Raw genomic sequence first — 17,504 nt, 5'->3', positions numbered from 1 at the left:
TGCTTAGATGATCTGTCCATTTCAGTGAGGGGGGTGTTAAAGTCCCCCACTATTATTGTATTGTTGTTGATGTGTTTCTTTGCTTTTGTTATTAATTGCCTTATATAATTGGCTGCTCCCATGTTAGGGGCATAGATATTTACAATTGTTAGATCTTCTTGTTGGATAGATCCTTTAAGTAGGATATAATGTCCTTCCTCATCTCTTATTACAGTCTTTGGTTTAAAATCTAATTTGTCTGATATAAGGATTGACACCCCAGCTTTCTTTTGGTGTCCATTAGCATGGTAAATGGTTTTCTACCCCCTCACTTTCAATCTGGGGGTGTCTTTGGTTCTAAAATGAGTCTCTTGCAGACAGCATATCGATGGGTCTTGTTTTTTAATCCAGTCTGATAGCCTGTGTCTTTTGATTGGGGCATTGAGCCCATTTACATTCAGGGTAACTATTGAAAGATAGGAATTTAGTGCCATTGTATTGCCTGTAAGGTGACTGTTACCATATATTGTCTGTGTTCCTTTCTGGTCTATGTTGCTTTTAGGGTCTCTCTTTGCTTAGAGGACCCCTTTCAAGATTTCCTGTAGGGCTGGTTTTGTGTTTGCAAATTCCTTTAGCTTTTGTTTGTTCTGGAAGCTTTTTATCTCTCCTTCAATTTTCAATGACAGCCTAGCTGGATATAGTATTCTTGGCTGCATATTTTTTCTCATTTAGTGCTCTGAATATATCCTGCCAGTCCTTTCTGGCCTGCCAGGTCTCTGTGGATAGGTCTGTTGCCAAACTAATGTTTCTACCCTTGTAGGTTACAGACCTCTTCTCCTGAGCTACTTTCAGGATTTTCTCTTTGTCTATGAGACTCATAAGTTTTACTATTAGATGTCGGGGTGTTGACCTATTTTTATTGATATTGAGAGGGGTTCTCTGTGCTTCCTGGATTTTCATGCCTGTTTCCTTCCCCAAATTAGGGAAGTTCTCTGCTATAATTTGCTCCATTATACCTTCTGCCCCTCTCTCTCTTTCTTCTTCTTCTGGGATCCCAATTATTCTAATGTTGTTTCGTCTTATGGTATCGCTTATCTCTCGAATTCTGCCCTCGTGATCCAGTAGTTGTTTCTCTCTCTTTTTCTCAGCTTCTTTATTTTCCATCATTTCATCTTCTATATTACTGATTCTCTCTTCTGCCTCATTTATTCTAGCAGTTAGAGCCCCCATTTTTTATTGCACCTCATTAGTAGCCTTTTTGATTTCTACTTGGTTGGATTTTAGTTCTTTTACTTCTCCAGAAAGCGTTTCTCTAATAACTTCCATATTTTTTTCAAGCCCAGCTAGTATCTTTAAAGTGATGATTCTGAACTCTAGATCTGACATCGTACTAATGTCCGTATTGAGTAGGTCCCTGGCAGTCAGTACTACCTCTTGTTCTTTTTGTTGAGGTGATTTTTTCCGTCTTGTCATTTTGTACAGAGGAGAATGGATTAATGAGAGAACAAAATTCTAGCAGAGTAACAATGTCCCCAGAAAATATACTCTAAACAAATCAGAAAAGATCTGAAGCAGTGGGAAAAGAAAGGGAAAGAGAGAAAAAAGAAAAAGATAAAGATAAAAACAAAAACAAACAAAACAAAACAAGAACAACAAAAAAAAACAGAATGTGATCAAATATGATCAGGCTGGTATATAGATCAGTGCCACACACTAGATTTGGGGTGTATTTTGGTCTTTTAGAAGAAAGTGCCTCCCAAAATTTTAAAGAAAGAAAAACTTATATATGTACAAAAATAAGGATTGATATGATGAAGGGATGGAATATGACTGTAAAGATGGAAATTATAAAGAATTTTATAAAAGGAATTGATAAGTTGTTTGAAAAAAGAAAGAAGAGGACTTAAAAAAAGAAAAAAGAAAAAGAAAAAAAAAAGGGAGAGGATGTGATCAGGCAGGGGAATAGAAAACACCATATACTAGAGATTTAGGGTATATTTTAATCTGTTAGAAGAAACTATCTCAAAATTTTAAAGAGAGAACAACTTATATATATAAGCCAAAAATATGGGTAACTACTATGAAGGGATAGAATATGACTCTAAAAATGAAAAAAAAATGTTTTTTTTTTTTTAAAAAAAGGGATTGATAAGATGTTGGTTGAAAAAGGGAAAAAAAATTCAAAAAGAAATAAAAAGACAAAAAGACAGTTAAAAAAATTAACTTTAAAAGACTAAAGAATCATGGTAAAAAAGCTGTGAATTCTATGTGCAGTAGTCCCCTAGCGCTGGAGTTCTGCCGTTCTCATTGATCGGTTAACTCGGTCTTGGCTGGCTGTTCTCGCTGATCTTCTGGGGAGGGGCCTGTTGCCGTGGTTTCCAAATGTCTCTGCCGGAGGCGGAATTGGCCCGCCCTTGCCCCCTCCCGGCTAAGTCATCTGCTCGGGTTTGCTCTCCGCGGCTTTTGTTCCCTGCGAGCTTTCCGTACAGCTTTGGAGGCGGAGAATGAAAATGGCGGCCTCCCAATCTCCGCCCCGGAGGAGCCGAGAACTCGGGGCCCCACTCCTCAGTGAGCCCCAGAGAAAAGCCGTCAGTCACTCCCGTCTCCCCGGTCTCCGGCCGCACTCCGTGCTCGCCCGGCCTGTGACCGCGCGTTTCTATCTCTGGCACCCGACCCCGGGTGGAGTCTCCAAACCCAGCAGATCCCTGCGGTGCACTCCCGCGCGGCTCCTCCCGGGGGAGGAAGGTGAGTCTCCCCGGATCTGCCGCTTGTTGGGTCCCTGCTGGAGGAGCAGGGGCCCGACTGTGCCGCGGATCCCGGTTTATGGCGACCCCGAGCTGAGAGCCCGCGCCTGGGCTCTGCCTCTGCAGCCGGCTTCCCTGCTCCGTTACCTGGGAGCTCTGCCGCACTCAGGCACCCCCGGTCTTTCTGTGACCCCGAGGGTCCTGAGACCACACTGTCCCGGAGGGTTCCACCCCTCGCTTAGCCACCAGAGTGACGTACCTCAGCCGGGCAGACTTTTAAAAGTTCCGATTTTGTGCTCCGCGGCTCTATCACTTGCCAGAAGCGGCCGACGGAGGCCCCTCCCCCGCCGTCTATCCTCCCGAATATCGCCTCGGATTCACTTCTCCGCACGTCCTACCTTCCAGAAAGTGGTCGCTTTTCTGTTCAGAGAGTTTTTGCTCTTCTTTTCTTCGATCTCCTGTTGAGTTTGTAGGTGTTCAGAATGGTTTGATCCCTATCCAGCTGAATTCCTGAGAGGAGACGAAATCCAGGTCTCCTCTCCTCCGCCATCTTACTCCGCCCCCCGTATTTTTCACTCTTAAAGAGGAGGGAGATTCAGATATGAGCTGCCACATGGGTGAAACTTAAAGACATGATGCTAAATGAAAGAAATCAGGCTCAAAAGGGCAAATATTGTGTGATTCCACTTATATAAGGTAGTCAGATCCATAGAGGGAGAAAGTAGAATGGTAGTTGCCACAGGTTGGGAGTAGGGGGAAATGGGGAGTTAATATATAATGGTTCAGCGTTTCAGTTTTGCAAGTAAAAAAAAAAAACTTTTTGAAAAGGTTCTGGGGGCGCCTGGGTGGCTCAGTCAGTTAAGCATCTGACTTCAGCTCAGATCATGATCTCAGCTTACTGGGATCAAGCCCCACATTGGGGGGGGTCCTCAGTCAGTGTGGAGTCTGCTTGTCCCTCTCCCTCTGCCCTTCCACCCGCTCTTGCTCTTTCTCTCTCAAGTAAATAAATAAAATCTTTAAAAAAGAAAAATTCTGGGGGAGCCTGGGTGGCTCAGTGGTTGGGCGGCTGCCTTCAGCTCAGGTTGTGATCCCAGGATCCTGGGATCGAGCCCCACATTGGGCTCCCTGCTCAGCGGGAAGCCTGCTTCTCCCTCTCCCGCTCCGCCTGCTTGTGTTCCCTCTCTCTCTCTCTCTTTCTCAAATAAGTAAATAAAACCTTAAAAAAAAAAAGAAAAAAAAAAGAAAAATTCTGGAGGTGGATGGTGATGATGGTTCCACAACCATGTGAATGCACTTAATGCTACAGAACTGTACACTGAAAATGGTTAAAATGGTAATTTTTGTGTTATGTATATTTTACCATAATAAAAAAACTAAAAAGTTGGTTGTTTGAAATGATCAACAAAAATTAACAAACCTGTAGCTAGACTGATCAAGAAAAATGAGGGAAGACTAAAATTTCTAAAATTAGAAATGAAAGTGCATGCATTACTACTTGCTTCACAGGAATAAAAAGGATTATAAGAGAATACTATGAACAATTGCACTTCAACAAATTAGGTTCCCTACGTTGGAACTGACAAATTCCTAGGAACACACAAGCTATCAAATTTGACTCAAGAAGAAACATAAAATCTGAATAGATAAGTAACAAATAAGGCTATTAAATCAGCAATCAAAACACTTTCAACAAAGAAAAGCCTAGGACCAGATGGCTTCAGTGGCAAATTCTACCAAACATTTAAAGAATAATATCAATCCTCAAACTCTTTCAAACTATAGAAAAGGAGAAAACAGCTCCTAACTCATTCTGTGAAGCCAGTATTAGCCAATAAAGAAGCCAAAGACCTCATAAGAAAGGAAAACTACAGAACAATATTCCTTTTAAATATAGATGCAAAAATCCTCAACAAAATATTAGCAAAGAAAATACAGCAGCATATTATAAGGATTATACACAATGAACAAGTGAGATTGTTCCCAGGAATGCAAAGATGGTTCAACATACAAAAATCAATGTAATAACAACATATTAATAGAAAGAAGAAAAAAATTTCAGTTGATGTGGAAAATGCATTTGACAAAATTCAACACCCTTTTATGATTAAAAAAATTCAACAAACTAGGAATGAAAGCCTCCAGAGATACATGCCCTGCCATTTCTCAGAAACTCACCCCAGTGTTCAACCACCACTGCTAACATGAAAATATTAGGCCAAACCAAAACTTTGAATGTTGCATCTTGAGTCCATTTTCTTTCTTCAAAAAACAGATTTTTTTAATAGTCCATTTTTCTGGAGGCAGTGAGTTTGGGTGACTAGCACATTTTCTTTAAACTTTTTGTTTAAATTCCAGTTAGTTAACACACAGTATAATTAGTTTCAGGTATACAATACAGTGATTCAATGCTTCCATACAATACCCAGTGCTCATCACAAGTGCATTCCTTGATCCCCATCACCTATTTAACCCCTCTCCCCACCTAACTCCCTCTGGTAACCATCAGTTTGTTCTCTATAGTTAAGAGTCTGTTCTTAGTTTGCCTCTCTCTTTCTCTTTTTTCCCCTTTGCTCATTTGTTTTGTTTCTTAAGTTTCACATAAGTGAAATCATATGGTATTTGTCTTTCTCTGATTGGCTTATTTTGCTTTGCATAATACTCCCTAGTTCCATCCATGTGGTTGCAAATGGCAAGATTTCGTTCTTTTTTTATGGCTAAGTAATATTCCATTGTGTGTGTGTGTGTGTGTGTATAACCACATCTTTATCCATTCATCAATCAATGGACACCTGGACTGTTTCCATAATTTGGCTATTGTAGGTAATGCTGCTATAAACTAGGTGGCTAGCACATTAAAGTTTACAATTATTTTGTTAAATCTTTATTACTAATAAAGTTATAAGTTCATTCAAGATGGCAGACTAAGCACATATTTCAGCTTTCCTCTCCTACCCAAATTCCAAGAAATGATTTTTTCTCAAAAATCTGTAATATCCCTGGAAAACAAAGCAGGAAGTGGTATTGGTGGATCAGACATTAATAGTTCCTAAAAATCCAAAGGCAGACATGACGAGATTGAATGAGGAACAAGCAAAACATGGCTGCTGTAAAAAAAGGAACAGCGCTATATGCCTATACAGGGTGTATGCCAGGAATGAAAGATGTAATAATAGTAACACTATTCTCATTAAAAATATGAAAAAGGAGTAAAGAATGAGACAAGATGGCTGCATATCCCTGCTACTGAAAAAAAAAAAAAGAAAGAAAAGATATAAGGATTGGAATGAATGGAAATAAATGACCTGCCTAGAAAACCCCAAAGAATCAACTGGCAAACCATTAAAACCCAGAAAACAATTTAATATATAATCAAATACAATAACATCATGTAAAAACTATAGCTCTTTTCAGCATCAGCAACCAGTCACAATTATCCCATTTGGTATATTTTCTTTACTTTTTCAATTAAAAAAATTACAGGTACAGTTGAAACTCCTTGTGGCGCCTGGGTGGCTCAGTCGGTTAAGCATCCGACTCTTGATTTCTGCTCAAGTCATGATCTCAGGGTCGTGAGATCAAGCCCCACTTCGGGCTCTGGGCTGGGTGTGGAGCCTGCTTAAGATTCTCTCTCTCCCTCTCCTTCTGCCCCTCCCCCACCTTCTCTCTCCCAGAAAGAAAGAGAGAGAGAGAGAGAGAAAGAAAGAAAGAAAGGAAGGAAGAAAGAAAGGAAGGAAGGAAGAGAAAGAGAAAGAAAGAAAAAGAAAGAAAGAAAGAAAAAAAAATTTGTGAACATTTTCCCCACTTCATTCAACTCTGTCCACCTCAGGGGTAACCATTACCTTGCATTTGGAGTTTTCATTCCCATGCAAGCTTTTTTAATTTTGCTATATATGTGTGTGTCCCCTTAAAAATATATTATTGAAAATCTTTCAAAATATTAAGTATATTATTATTTTGCACATTGAAAAATTGTATGCAAAGGGTATTAGATTATGTATGTCATTCTGCAACTTACTTTCACTCATATATCTCTAGACCCATCCATGTTGATATCTACCTATGTTTATGACATTCTTATTATCTGAAATCAGTATGGATGTACACTTTTTAAAATATATTTTTTCCTTTCATTTCCAGAAATATATATGGAAACTAAAAAATGCACCTTAAACAACATATGGATTAATGCAATGGACTGGATGTGCCCCCACCACCAAACTCATAGGTTGAAATCCTAGTCCCCAATGTCATGATATTAGGAGGTAGAGGGCCTTCAGGACATAATTAGGGTGGAGCTCTCATGAATAGGATTAGAACCTTTATGCAAGGGACCCCAGAAATCTCTGTCTCCCTCTCTCTGTCATGTGAGGATACAACAAGACAACAACCGTCTATGACCTAAAAGAGGGCCCTCTCTAGAACCATGTTGGCACCCTGGTCTTGGACACCTAGCTTCCAGAACTGTGAGAATTAAGTTTCTGTTCTTTATAAGCCACCTGGTCTATGAAGCTTTATTATAGCAGCTCAGACTGACTTAAGACTGTTAAAGACAAATGTCACAATGAAAGTACAAAGCAGTTTGGAAAAAAATGGAAATAACCTCGATGTCCTTCGAGAGGAAGAAAGTTAAATAAATTATGCTACACCCATAGTATGGAAAATGATTTTAAGTATTTAAAAATAATTTTGTAATTCTATATGGACTGACATGGAAAGATTTCCAGGATATAAAAGAAAATATAAAACAATATGATCATTTTCATGTTAAAATTTTTAATTGTGTATTTTTAATCACATATATGTAAATGTATTTTAGAAAAACAGAAAACTGGTAACATTGAGTACCTTTGAGTAAGTGAATGGGTTTGAGGGAGATAAAGGTAAGTTTTTGCTTTTACAGTCTATTGTTAGAATTTTTAAATTGAGAATATATTCTTATACTGTATTTTTTTTAGTAGATGAATTGAGGATACATAGACAAATGCTAAACAAAAAAAGCAGTCTAGAAGAATGGACAAAGGACCAAATCCCAGAGCATACAATCCAGTAAGAGCTGACTATATTATAAGCATTTAAAATGTTTTTAATTGGCATTCTTATGGCCTATGACCGTAACTGAACTTTCTATTTTCCTTCTATTTTTCTTTATATTTGTTTAGTTAAAAACAGAAAGCAAGACAAAGAGTTGTAATGAACATACTCACTGACAGATCTCAAGGTTTTCAATCGGAGAACACAACCACGAAAATTCAAATGCAGCACATTTAGACGCCACCTTTGCAAAGTAGACACTATACATTTATCTGTGATTATATTTTTTACTGCGGAAAAATCAATCTAAAAAGGATAAGCAAAAGACATTAAGAAATGAGAAAGATCTTTTGCATGCAAAAATTTTTAATATTTTAAAAGCGTCAAGAAACAAATGTCTTCATCATATCTCTCACTTTTTCATTTCTTTGTTTTCAGGGTCATTCTTAATTACAAGCAGATTTTTTTTTCATGGTCATTCCCAGGTTTAGTTACAAACAGATTTCAAATGTCCAATCTAGGTCAACAGCTGGGAGGGCAAGAGTCTCACATCTACCCCACAACAGAGTTGATTGTCTTGGAGTGGCCTGGATACCTCACCCCCCATCATTGCAGATGAGCCCCAAGGCTGCCCCCCACTTCAGTGTCAATGAACCCATCCAGGTTCATTATTAATGGGTGCCTCCTTCTCTATTCATGAGCATAGATGATGTGTTAAGTTCTTGACTGTGGGGAAGACAATTTAGAGTGTGGGGTTTAGAGTGGCCTTCTCCTAACTCATAATTTGGAGGAGGGAGGTCTAGGGGAAAGGAAAGATGACCTGAGTGAACCTGGCTGACTGCATGTAATATTGAAGAGCACAGAGATTTCTGGGAGCTCTGAGTGGCCAGGGCCAGCTGATAAACAATAGTATTGATATCGTAGTATTAATCATGTCTTTCAGCTAAAAGATTAAGTTTATGAGCTTCCAATCAGCTTGCCATCTGAACAAAGCTATTCTTTGTGCTAAAATGTTTGTTACACTTGAGCACTCACAAATGAAGGTAAAATTAATAGAAGATGAAGGACAGCAAAGAATTGTGGAGAAAGAAATTTGCTGAGCATAAAGAAACTTAACCTCCTACCCAGGCTCTGTTCTTCACTGACATGTACTCATATTTTCTCCAACTTTACCTAGTGAGGTGTCTGGGCAAAAGTGCTGGCTTTTCCTGCCAGGCTTCTGCAGGATTTGTTCTGATCTTAGTATTATATATAATCTTTCTCTTTCTGATTGCTTGGAATCATTTTTTTATTCTTTAGAGGCTTTCCAAAGCAAAAAGTAACATCCCCAATCTATCACATAAGAAAGAGATTTATTACTTTAAACCAGTGATTCTCAAAGTATGGTCCTGGGACCAGCAGCATCAGCATCACCAGGAACTTGTTGGAAATACAAATTCTCAAGCCCCACCCCAGACCTACTGAGTCAGAAATTCTAGGTTTGGCAATCAGCAATCTGTTTTAACAACCCCTTTAGATAATATTTTTTTAAAGATTTATTTATTTATTTAACAGAGAGACACAGTGAGAGAGGGAACACAAGCAGGGGGAGTGGGAGAGGGAGAAGCAGGCTTCCTGCGGAGCAGGGAGCCTGATGCGGAGCTCAATCCCAGGACTCTGGGATCATGACCTGAGCCAAAGGCAGATGCTTAACGACTGAGCCACCCAGGCGCCCCTATTTCTGATGCATTCTGAAGTTTGAGTATCACTGCCTTAAACTAAAAATAAACTTAAGACAGGCATCTCACATTTGGTAGCCAAGATGGGTTAGCGGAGACAGAAGCACATTTTCTTCTTGCCATTGTTGCACAAGGAATAGTAAAGCCAAGAATGGGATGTCAAGATGGTGACTTGATTTATGAACGGCACCTTAGTTTCTTTGTCTAAATGTTAGAATTTATGCTGAATGGTTCCAGCCATCTACTCATAGGTCAGTTTGAGCATGTGATGTCATTACTCCTCTGATCACTGGCTATCAAGGAGGGGTGGTAAAGTCAGCTACTGACTGGACATCAGGAAACAGGGAAAATGTTGCCACTACAACGTTGGTTGATGGCATAAATGATTACAGAGATTAAAGTATCATCCAAGGAACAGAAAAGAGAAATCATCAAGGACAATTTATGCTTATTTTTTGTGGTTGGCTGAGACCTCTCCCCAGTGTCTTATTGGAATGAGAAATTCTAGGTTACAAGAAGAGTAGAAAAATAGTACAATGACAATACCAGCCTAGTTGTCCATATTAGAAAATGCCAGAGTGAATGTTGTCTTTGTACATGCAGATACCCTAAGAATATCAAACAAGCTGTGTTTACATGTTGTATATTTTAGCCCCATTTCATGCTCAGTTTTTTTTTCCCCTTTACTCCATATTTTGTGCTACTTTGTTATGTTTTGTGAACCAATAAAAGGAGCTAATATTCACTGAGTGTTGCCTACATGCCAGGCTCCATAGTAAGCACTTTACTTACATTTCCTCAGTTTATCTCAGCAGCATCCTGAGTTAGGCAATGTTAAGTCTAACTCAGATATAACAGAGATCTGTTTCCATCCAAAAAGAATATTCGATGTATTTCTACCATGTAAATTAGAAAATACTGATAATATATCTCTTTAAATAACTTTATTATCTTTCCATCTTGTCCTTCAGGCTTGTGCCTGGACAAAAGAAAAACAAATGCACCTACTTTCTGTGGCCCCATTGGGAGAGCAGGGAAAAGTAGTCCCTAATATAGCTGGTTTTATAGCAGGCTGTTCTCCTTTAAGAGCTAGAATAAAGACATAGCTGCCAGTATTGTCTACTTACACTATTCCACAATGAGCTTCCTTGTGTCATCAACGTCCAGGAGTGACAAACTTGACCACATATTCCTATATCTCTTAAAGTGAGGTAGGCGAAAATCTAAACACAAAGAAGAGACATACACAATTTTGAAAATTATGAAAGGCAACTCTGCCACTTACCTTTTTTTGTTGTTGTTAATGATGATAATGTAATCCATATTGTTGTAGTTGGGGTTTAAGTGCTGAACATGGGAATTTTATCTAAAGTACTAGAACTTATCTGATGATGCCTTTGTTAGAATGTGATCTTTGCAATTGATAGTCACAAAAGGATGGGGAAGAAGATAGATTTATTTTCTGACCGAAAGTGGCTTTCTGTTAGCAAATGAGTGGTTTCCCGAAATAGTAGCTGCTACAGAGAAGGCATTCAATGATTGCTTGCTGAACTAAACTAGATTCCCTTTAAAGGATTCCTAGGAAAGATCAATAAACCCATCTTGGCTTCAATTTCTGGAAAAATGATAGATTAGAAAGCCTGCAAATCCTCTTGATACAAACAATGATTTTTTTGTTTTTAAGATTTTATTTATTTATTTGACAGAGAGAGAGACAGCGAGAGCAGGAACACAAGCAGGGGGAGTGGGAGAGGGAGAAGCAGGCCTCCCGCCGGGCAGGAAACCCAACGTGGGACTCGATCCCAGGACCCTAGGATCATGACCTGAGCCGAAGGCAGATGCTTATTACGACTGAGCCACACAGGTGCCCCCCCAAACAATGCTTTTAAATGCTAAAACAAAGCTTTTAGAAAGATTTCCTTTTTTAAATTTAAATTCAAGTAATTAACATATAGTGTATTATTAATTTCAGAGGTTGAGTTCAGTGATTCCTTAGTCTTATATAATACCCAGTGCTCTTTATATCACGTGCCCTCCTCTTTTAAAAAAGATTTTATTTGAGAGAGCAAGCGACAGAGAGACAGCATGAGTGTTGGGGAGGTGCAGAGGGAGAGGGAGAAGCAGATCCCCCACCGAGCAGGAAGCCCAACTCCGGGCTCAATCCCAGGGTCCCAGGATCGTGACCTGAACCAAAGGCAGACGCTTAACTGACTGAGCCACCCAGGCGCCCCTCTCGTGTCCATCACCAGTTACTCCATCCCCCCACCTCCGTCCCCTCCAACAACCCTCAGTTTGTTTCCTTTGGTTAAGAATCTCTTATGGTTGTCTCCCCCTATGATTTCATCTTGTTTCATTTTCCCTCCTTTCCCCAATGATCCTCTATTTCGTTTCTTAAATTCCACAGGTGAGTGAGATCATATGATAATTGTCTTTCTCTGATTGACTTATTTCACTTAGCATAATACCCTCTAGTTCCATCCACGTTGATGTAAATGGTAAGTATTCATTGTTTCTGATGGCTGAGTAATATCCATTGTATATATATATACCACATCTTTTTTTGGGGGGGGGGGCTTGCATTTTTTTTTATTATGTTATGTTAATCACCATACATTACATCATTAGTTTTTGATATAGTGTTCCATGATTCATTGTTTGCATATAACACCCACTGCTCCATTCAATACGTGCCCTCTTTAATACCCGTCACCAGGCTAACCCATCCCCCTGCCCCCCTCCCCTCTGGAACCCTCAGTTTATTTCTCAGAGTCCATAGTCTTTGATGGTTCGTCTCCCCCTCCGATTTCCCCCCCTTCATTTTTCTCTTCCTGCTATCTTCTTCTTCTTCTTCTTCTTCTTCTTCTTCTTCTTCTTCTTCTTCTTTTTTTTTTTTTAACATATAATGTATTATTTGTTTCAGAGGTACAGGTCTGTGATTCAACAGTCTTACACAATTTACAGTGCTCACCATACCACATAACCACCCCAATGTCTGTCACCCAGCCACCCCATCCCTCCCACCCACCACCACTCCAGCACCCTCAGTTTGTTTCCTGAGATTAAGAATTCCTCATATCAGTGAGGTCATATGATACATGTCTTTCTCTGATTGACTTACTTCGCTCAGCATAACACCCTCCAGTTCCATCCACGTCATTGCAAATGGCAAGATTTCATTCCTTTTGAGGGCTACATAATATTCCATTGTATATATATACTACATCTTCTTTATCCATTCATCTGTCGATAGACATCTTGGCTCTTTCCATAGTTTGTCTATTGTGGACATTGTGCTATAAACATCGGGGAGCACGTACCCCTTCAGATCCCTACTTTTGTATCTTTGGGGTAAATACCCAGTAGTGCAGTTGCTGGGTCATATTATACCACGTCTTCTTTATCCATTCATCTGTCGATGGACAGCTGGGCTCTTTCCATAGTTTGGCTATTGTGGACATTGCTGCTATAAACATTGGGGTGCAGGTGCCCCTTCAGATCACTACATTTGTACTTCGGGATAAATACTTAGTAGTGCAATTGCTGGGTCTATATGCTAACAATGAAACGGAAGAAAGAGAAACTAAGGAGTTGATCCCATTTACAACTGCACCAAAAACCATAAGATACCTAGGAGTAAACCTAACCAAAGAGGCAAAGTTTCTGTACTCAGAAAACTACAGAACACTCATAAAAGAAATTGAGGAAGACACAAAGAAATGGAAAAATGTTCCAAGCTCATGGATTGGAAGAACAAATATTGTTAAAATTTCTATGCTACCCAGAACAATCTACACATTCAATGCAATCCCTATCAAAATACCATCCACTTTTTTCAAAGAAATGGAACAAATAATCCTAAAATTTGTATGGAACCAGAAAAGACCCCAAATAGCCAGAGGAATGTTGAAAAAGAAAACCAAAGCCGGTGGCATCTCAATTCCAGACTTCAAGCTCTATTACAAAGCTGTAATCATCAAGACAGTATGGTACTGGCACAAAAACAGACACATAGATCGATGGAACAGAATAGAGAGCCCAGAAATGGACCCTCAACTCTATGGTCAACTCATCTTCGACAAAGCAGGAAAGAAGATCCAGTGGAAAAAAGGTAGTCTCTTCAACAAATGGTGTTGGGAAAACTGGACAGCCACATGCAGAAGAATGAAACTGGACTATTTCCTTACACCACACACAAAAATACACACAAAATGGACGGAGGACCTAAATGTGAGACAGGAATCCCTCAAAAAATCCTAAAGGAGAACACAGGGAGCAACCTCTGCAGCTTCGGCCGCAGCAACTTCTTGCTAGACACGTCTCCAAAGGCAAGGGAAGCAAGGGCAAAAATGAACTATTGGGACTTCATCAAGATAAAAAGCTTCTGCATAGCAAAGGAAACAGTCAACAAAACTAAAAAACAACTGGGATGCTTGGGTGGCTTAGTCAGTTATGCATCTGCCTTCAGCTCAGGTCATGATCCTGGGGTTCTGGGATCAAGTCCCACACTGGGCTTCTTGCTCAGTAGGGAGTCTGCTTCTCCCTCTGCCTGCCGCTTCCCCTCCTTGTGCTCTCTCTCTGTCTCTCTGACATATAAATAAAATCTTAAAAAAAAAAAAGATAACCTACAGAATGAGAGAAGATATTTGCAAATGACATACCAGATAAAGGGCTAGTATCCAAGATCTATAAAGAACTTACAAATTGCAACACCCAAAGAACAAATAATCCAATTAAGGAATGGGCAGAACACATGAAGAGACATTTACAAAGACATACAAATGGCCCACAGACACATGAAAAAATGCTCAACATCACTCGGCATCAGGAAAATACAAATCAAAACTGCAATGAGATACCACCTCACACAAGTCAGAATGGCTAAAATTAACAAGTCAGGAAAGGACAGCTGTTGGCAAGGATGCAGAGAAAGGGGAACCCTCCTCCACTGTTGGTGGGAATGCAAGCTGGTGCAGCCACTCTGGAAAACTGTATGGAGGTTCCTCAAAAAGTTGAAAATAGAGCTACCCTATGACCCAGCAATTGCACTACTAGGTATTTACCCAAAAAAAATTTCTTAAAAAAAAATTTTTTTTTAAGATTTTATTTATTCATCTGACAGAGAGAGCACACAAATCAGGGAGAGTGACAGGTAGAGGGAGAAGCAGACTCCCCGATGAACAGGGAGCCTGACACAGGACTTGATCCCAGGACCCTGGGATCATGACCTGAGCTGAAGGGAGACACTTAATGACTGAGCCACCCAGGCACCCCAAATCTAGGGGTTTATGGGCTTGTTGGTGTGCTGTTTTAATCCGATTAACCCTCCCTGCACCTGCCATCCAATTAGGTTTTTGTCACGTGGGAAAGGGTGGCGAGCTCTTTCCGAGGTGGTATAAAATCCTTTTAGGGATGGTTTCCTCTTAGGGCAGGGAGCCTTGTCCCTACCTGCCTTTCTTCCTACTATTCTTCATGAAAAGTTTGTACTCTTTTTTCCAACCTCTCCCTATTTCCCTTACACCACAGCCCCTGACAACTATTTTTTCTACTCTCTAAAACACACTTTTTTTTTTTTTAAACATACCTGAGTTTTTAAAAAAGTAAGGAAAATATCCAGGCCCACAATCTTTGCAAACCCAGACTCCTTTTTTTTTTTAATTTTTATTTTTTTAATTTTATTTTATTATGTTATGTTAGTCACCATACACTACATCATTAGTTTTTGATGTAGTGTTCTATGATTCATTGTTTGCATGTAACACCAGTGCTCCATGCAGTACTAAACCCAAACTCCTAATACGGTGTTCATACTATAGTTGCTCTGGATAAGGAAATAGTGGGGATGGTTTTGCTTTTCATGAAAAATAGATTTCATGACAAATAGATTTCAGATTTCACTGGCCATGCAGGGACAGAAAAAGTTACCAAGCTGTACAAAGCTAGAAGTCCTAACTTGAGTCAGAGAGAGAAAGGGAAACAGAAAGGGGGAAATAGAGAGAAATCTAGGATTATTAAACAGAGAGGATTAAAACAACACAACTACTACCTATTGGTGAGGAAAAAACTAAGGTAACTAGCCTGGGATTTAAAAAAAAAAATCCCAAAGAATTTGTAATGAAAGACCAGCTATCATGTGGATTGGAATTTGAATTTTAGTTATTTGTGGGTCCAATGTGAATTTATTACCTTTGTAATTGGATTTGATACATTAACAAGCACAGAGCTTCCAACTCAGTGGTAACTCTGGGACATCTGGCAGAAATAAATACCATCTCTCTAAAGAGGCACATCTTCAAACCATGCCTTATAGGAGTCCTACAGATTAATCCCCCCACAAAAAATGAGTTTTCAATAAAAATTACAAATCACATGAGGGGAAAAAAATCCAAGAGTCAACAACAGACAAACAGTAAATATCTTCTTTGACCCCAAGAGTGATATACAACAGAAATTTACAGGGACAATCTATAAAAACAGCGTCTTCACAGGCAACATGATGACAATTAATTCATATCTTTCAATAATCACTCTCAACGTGAATGGCTTAAACGCTCCCATAAAATGGCACAGGGTTGCAGATTGGATAAAAAGACAGGACCCATCCATATGCTGTCTACAAGAGACTCATTTTGAGCCTAAAGATACATCCAGACTGAAAGTGAAGGGATAGAGCTCCATCTTCCATGCCAATGGACCTCAAAAGAAAGCTGGGGTAGCAATTCTTATATCAGACAAATTAGATTTTAAACTAAAGACTGTAGTTAGAGACACAGAAGGACACTGTATCATTCTTAAAGGGTCTGTCCAACAAGAAGATCTAACAATTGTAAATATCTATGCCCCCAACTTGGGAGCAGCCATCTACGTAAGCCAACTGTTAACCAAAATAAAGAGTCATATTGATAACAATACGATAATTGTAGGAGACCTCAATACTGCACTTTCAGCAATGGACAGATCATCTAAGCAGAAAATCAACAAGGAAACAAGAGCTTTGAATGATACATTGGACAAGATGGACCTCATAGATATTTACAGAACATTCCACCCTAAAACAACAGAATACTCATTCTTCTCGAGCGCACATGGAACTTTCTCCAGAATAGACCATATACTGGATCACAAATCAGGTCTCAACCAATACCAAAAGACTGAGATTATTCCCTGCGTATTCTCAGACCACAATGCTCTAAAACTGGAACTCAATCACAAGAAAAAATTTGGCAGAAATTCAAACACTTGGAAACTAAAGACCACTCTGCTCAAGAATGTCTGGGTCAACCAAGAAATCAAAGAAGAACTTAAACAATTCATGGAAATCAATGAGAACGAAAACACATTGGTCTAAACCTATGGGATACTGCAAAGGCGGTCCTAAGGGGGAAATACATAGCCATCCAAGCCTCACTCAAAAAAAGAAAAATCCCAAATTCACCAACTAACTCTACACCTTAAAGAACTAGAGAAAAAGCAACACACGATGCCTAAGCCACGCATTAGAAGAGAAATAATGAAAATTAGAGCAGAGATCAATGAATTAGAAACCAGAAACACAGTAGATCAGATCAATGAAACTAGAAGTTGGTTCTTTGAAAGAATTAATAAGATTGATAAACCACTGGCCAGACTTATCCAAAAGAAAAGAGAAAGGACCCAAATTAATAAAATTATGAATGAAAGGGGAGAGATCATGACTAACACCAAGGAAATAGAAACAGTTATTAGAAATTGTTATCAACAACTATATGCCAATAAACTGAGCAATCTGGATGAAATGGAGGCCTTCCTGGAAACCTATAAGCTGCCAAGACTGAAACAGGAAGAAATTGACAACCTGAATAGGCCAATAACCAGTAAGGAGATTGAAGCAGTGATCAAAAACCTCCCAAAAAACAAGAGTCCAGGGCCTGATGGATTCCCTGGGGAATTCTACCAAACATTCAAAGAAGAAATAATACCTATTCTACTGAAGCTGTTTCAAAAAATAGAAACAGAAGGAAAACTTCCAAACTCATTCTATGAGGCCAGCATTACC

The 17,504-nt window shown here is 39.3% G+C and overlaps 1 protein-coding gene across 1 annotated transcript in view; it reads right to left on the bottom strand.

The window, feature by feature from the left end:
• The window catches only part of FBXL13 (F-box and leucine rich repeat protein 13), a 337,895-nt gene that overhangs the window by 149,047 nt on the left and 171,344 nt on the right, over nucleotides 1-17,504 (bottom strand). The window contains exons 5-6 of the mRNA XM_035021381.1: nucleotides 10,600-10,695; nucleotides 7,928-8,060 (exon numbers count right to left, since the gene is read on the bottom strand). Coding sequence (XP_034877272.1) covers nucleotides 7,928-8,060; nucleotides 10,600-10,695 — 229 coding nt within the window. The remainder of the gene's footprint in view (nucleotides 1-7,927; nucleotides 8,061-10,599; nucleotides 10,696-17,504) is intronic.

Source organism: Mirounga leonina, unplaced genomic scaffold (assembly GCF_011800145.1).
Source record: "Mirounga leonina isolate KUSES-001 unplaced genomic scaffold, KU_Mleo_1.0 Mir_174, whole genome shotgun sequence".
NCBI lineage: Eukaryota > Metazoa > Chordata > Mammalia > Carnivora > Phocidae > Mirounga > Mirounga leonina.
The sequence above is the reverse complement of the archived record's forward strand: the minus strand, read 5'-3'. Positions and strand labels throughout refer to the sequence as shown.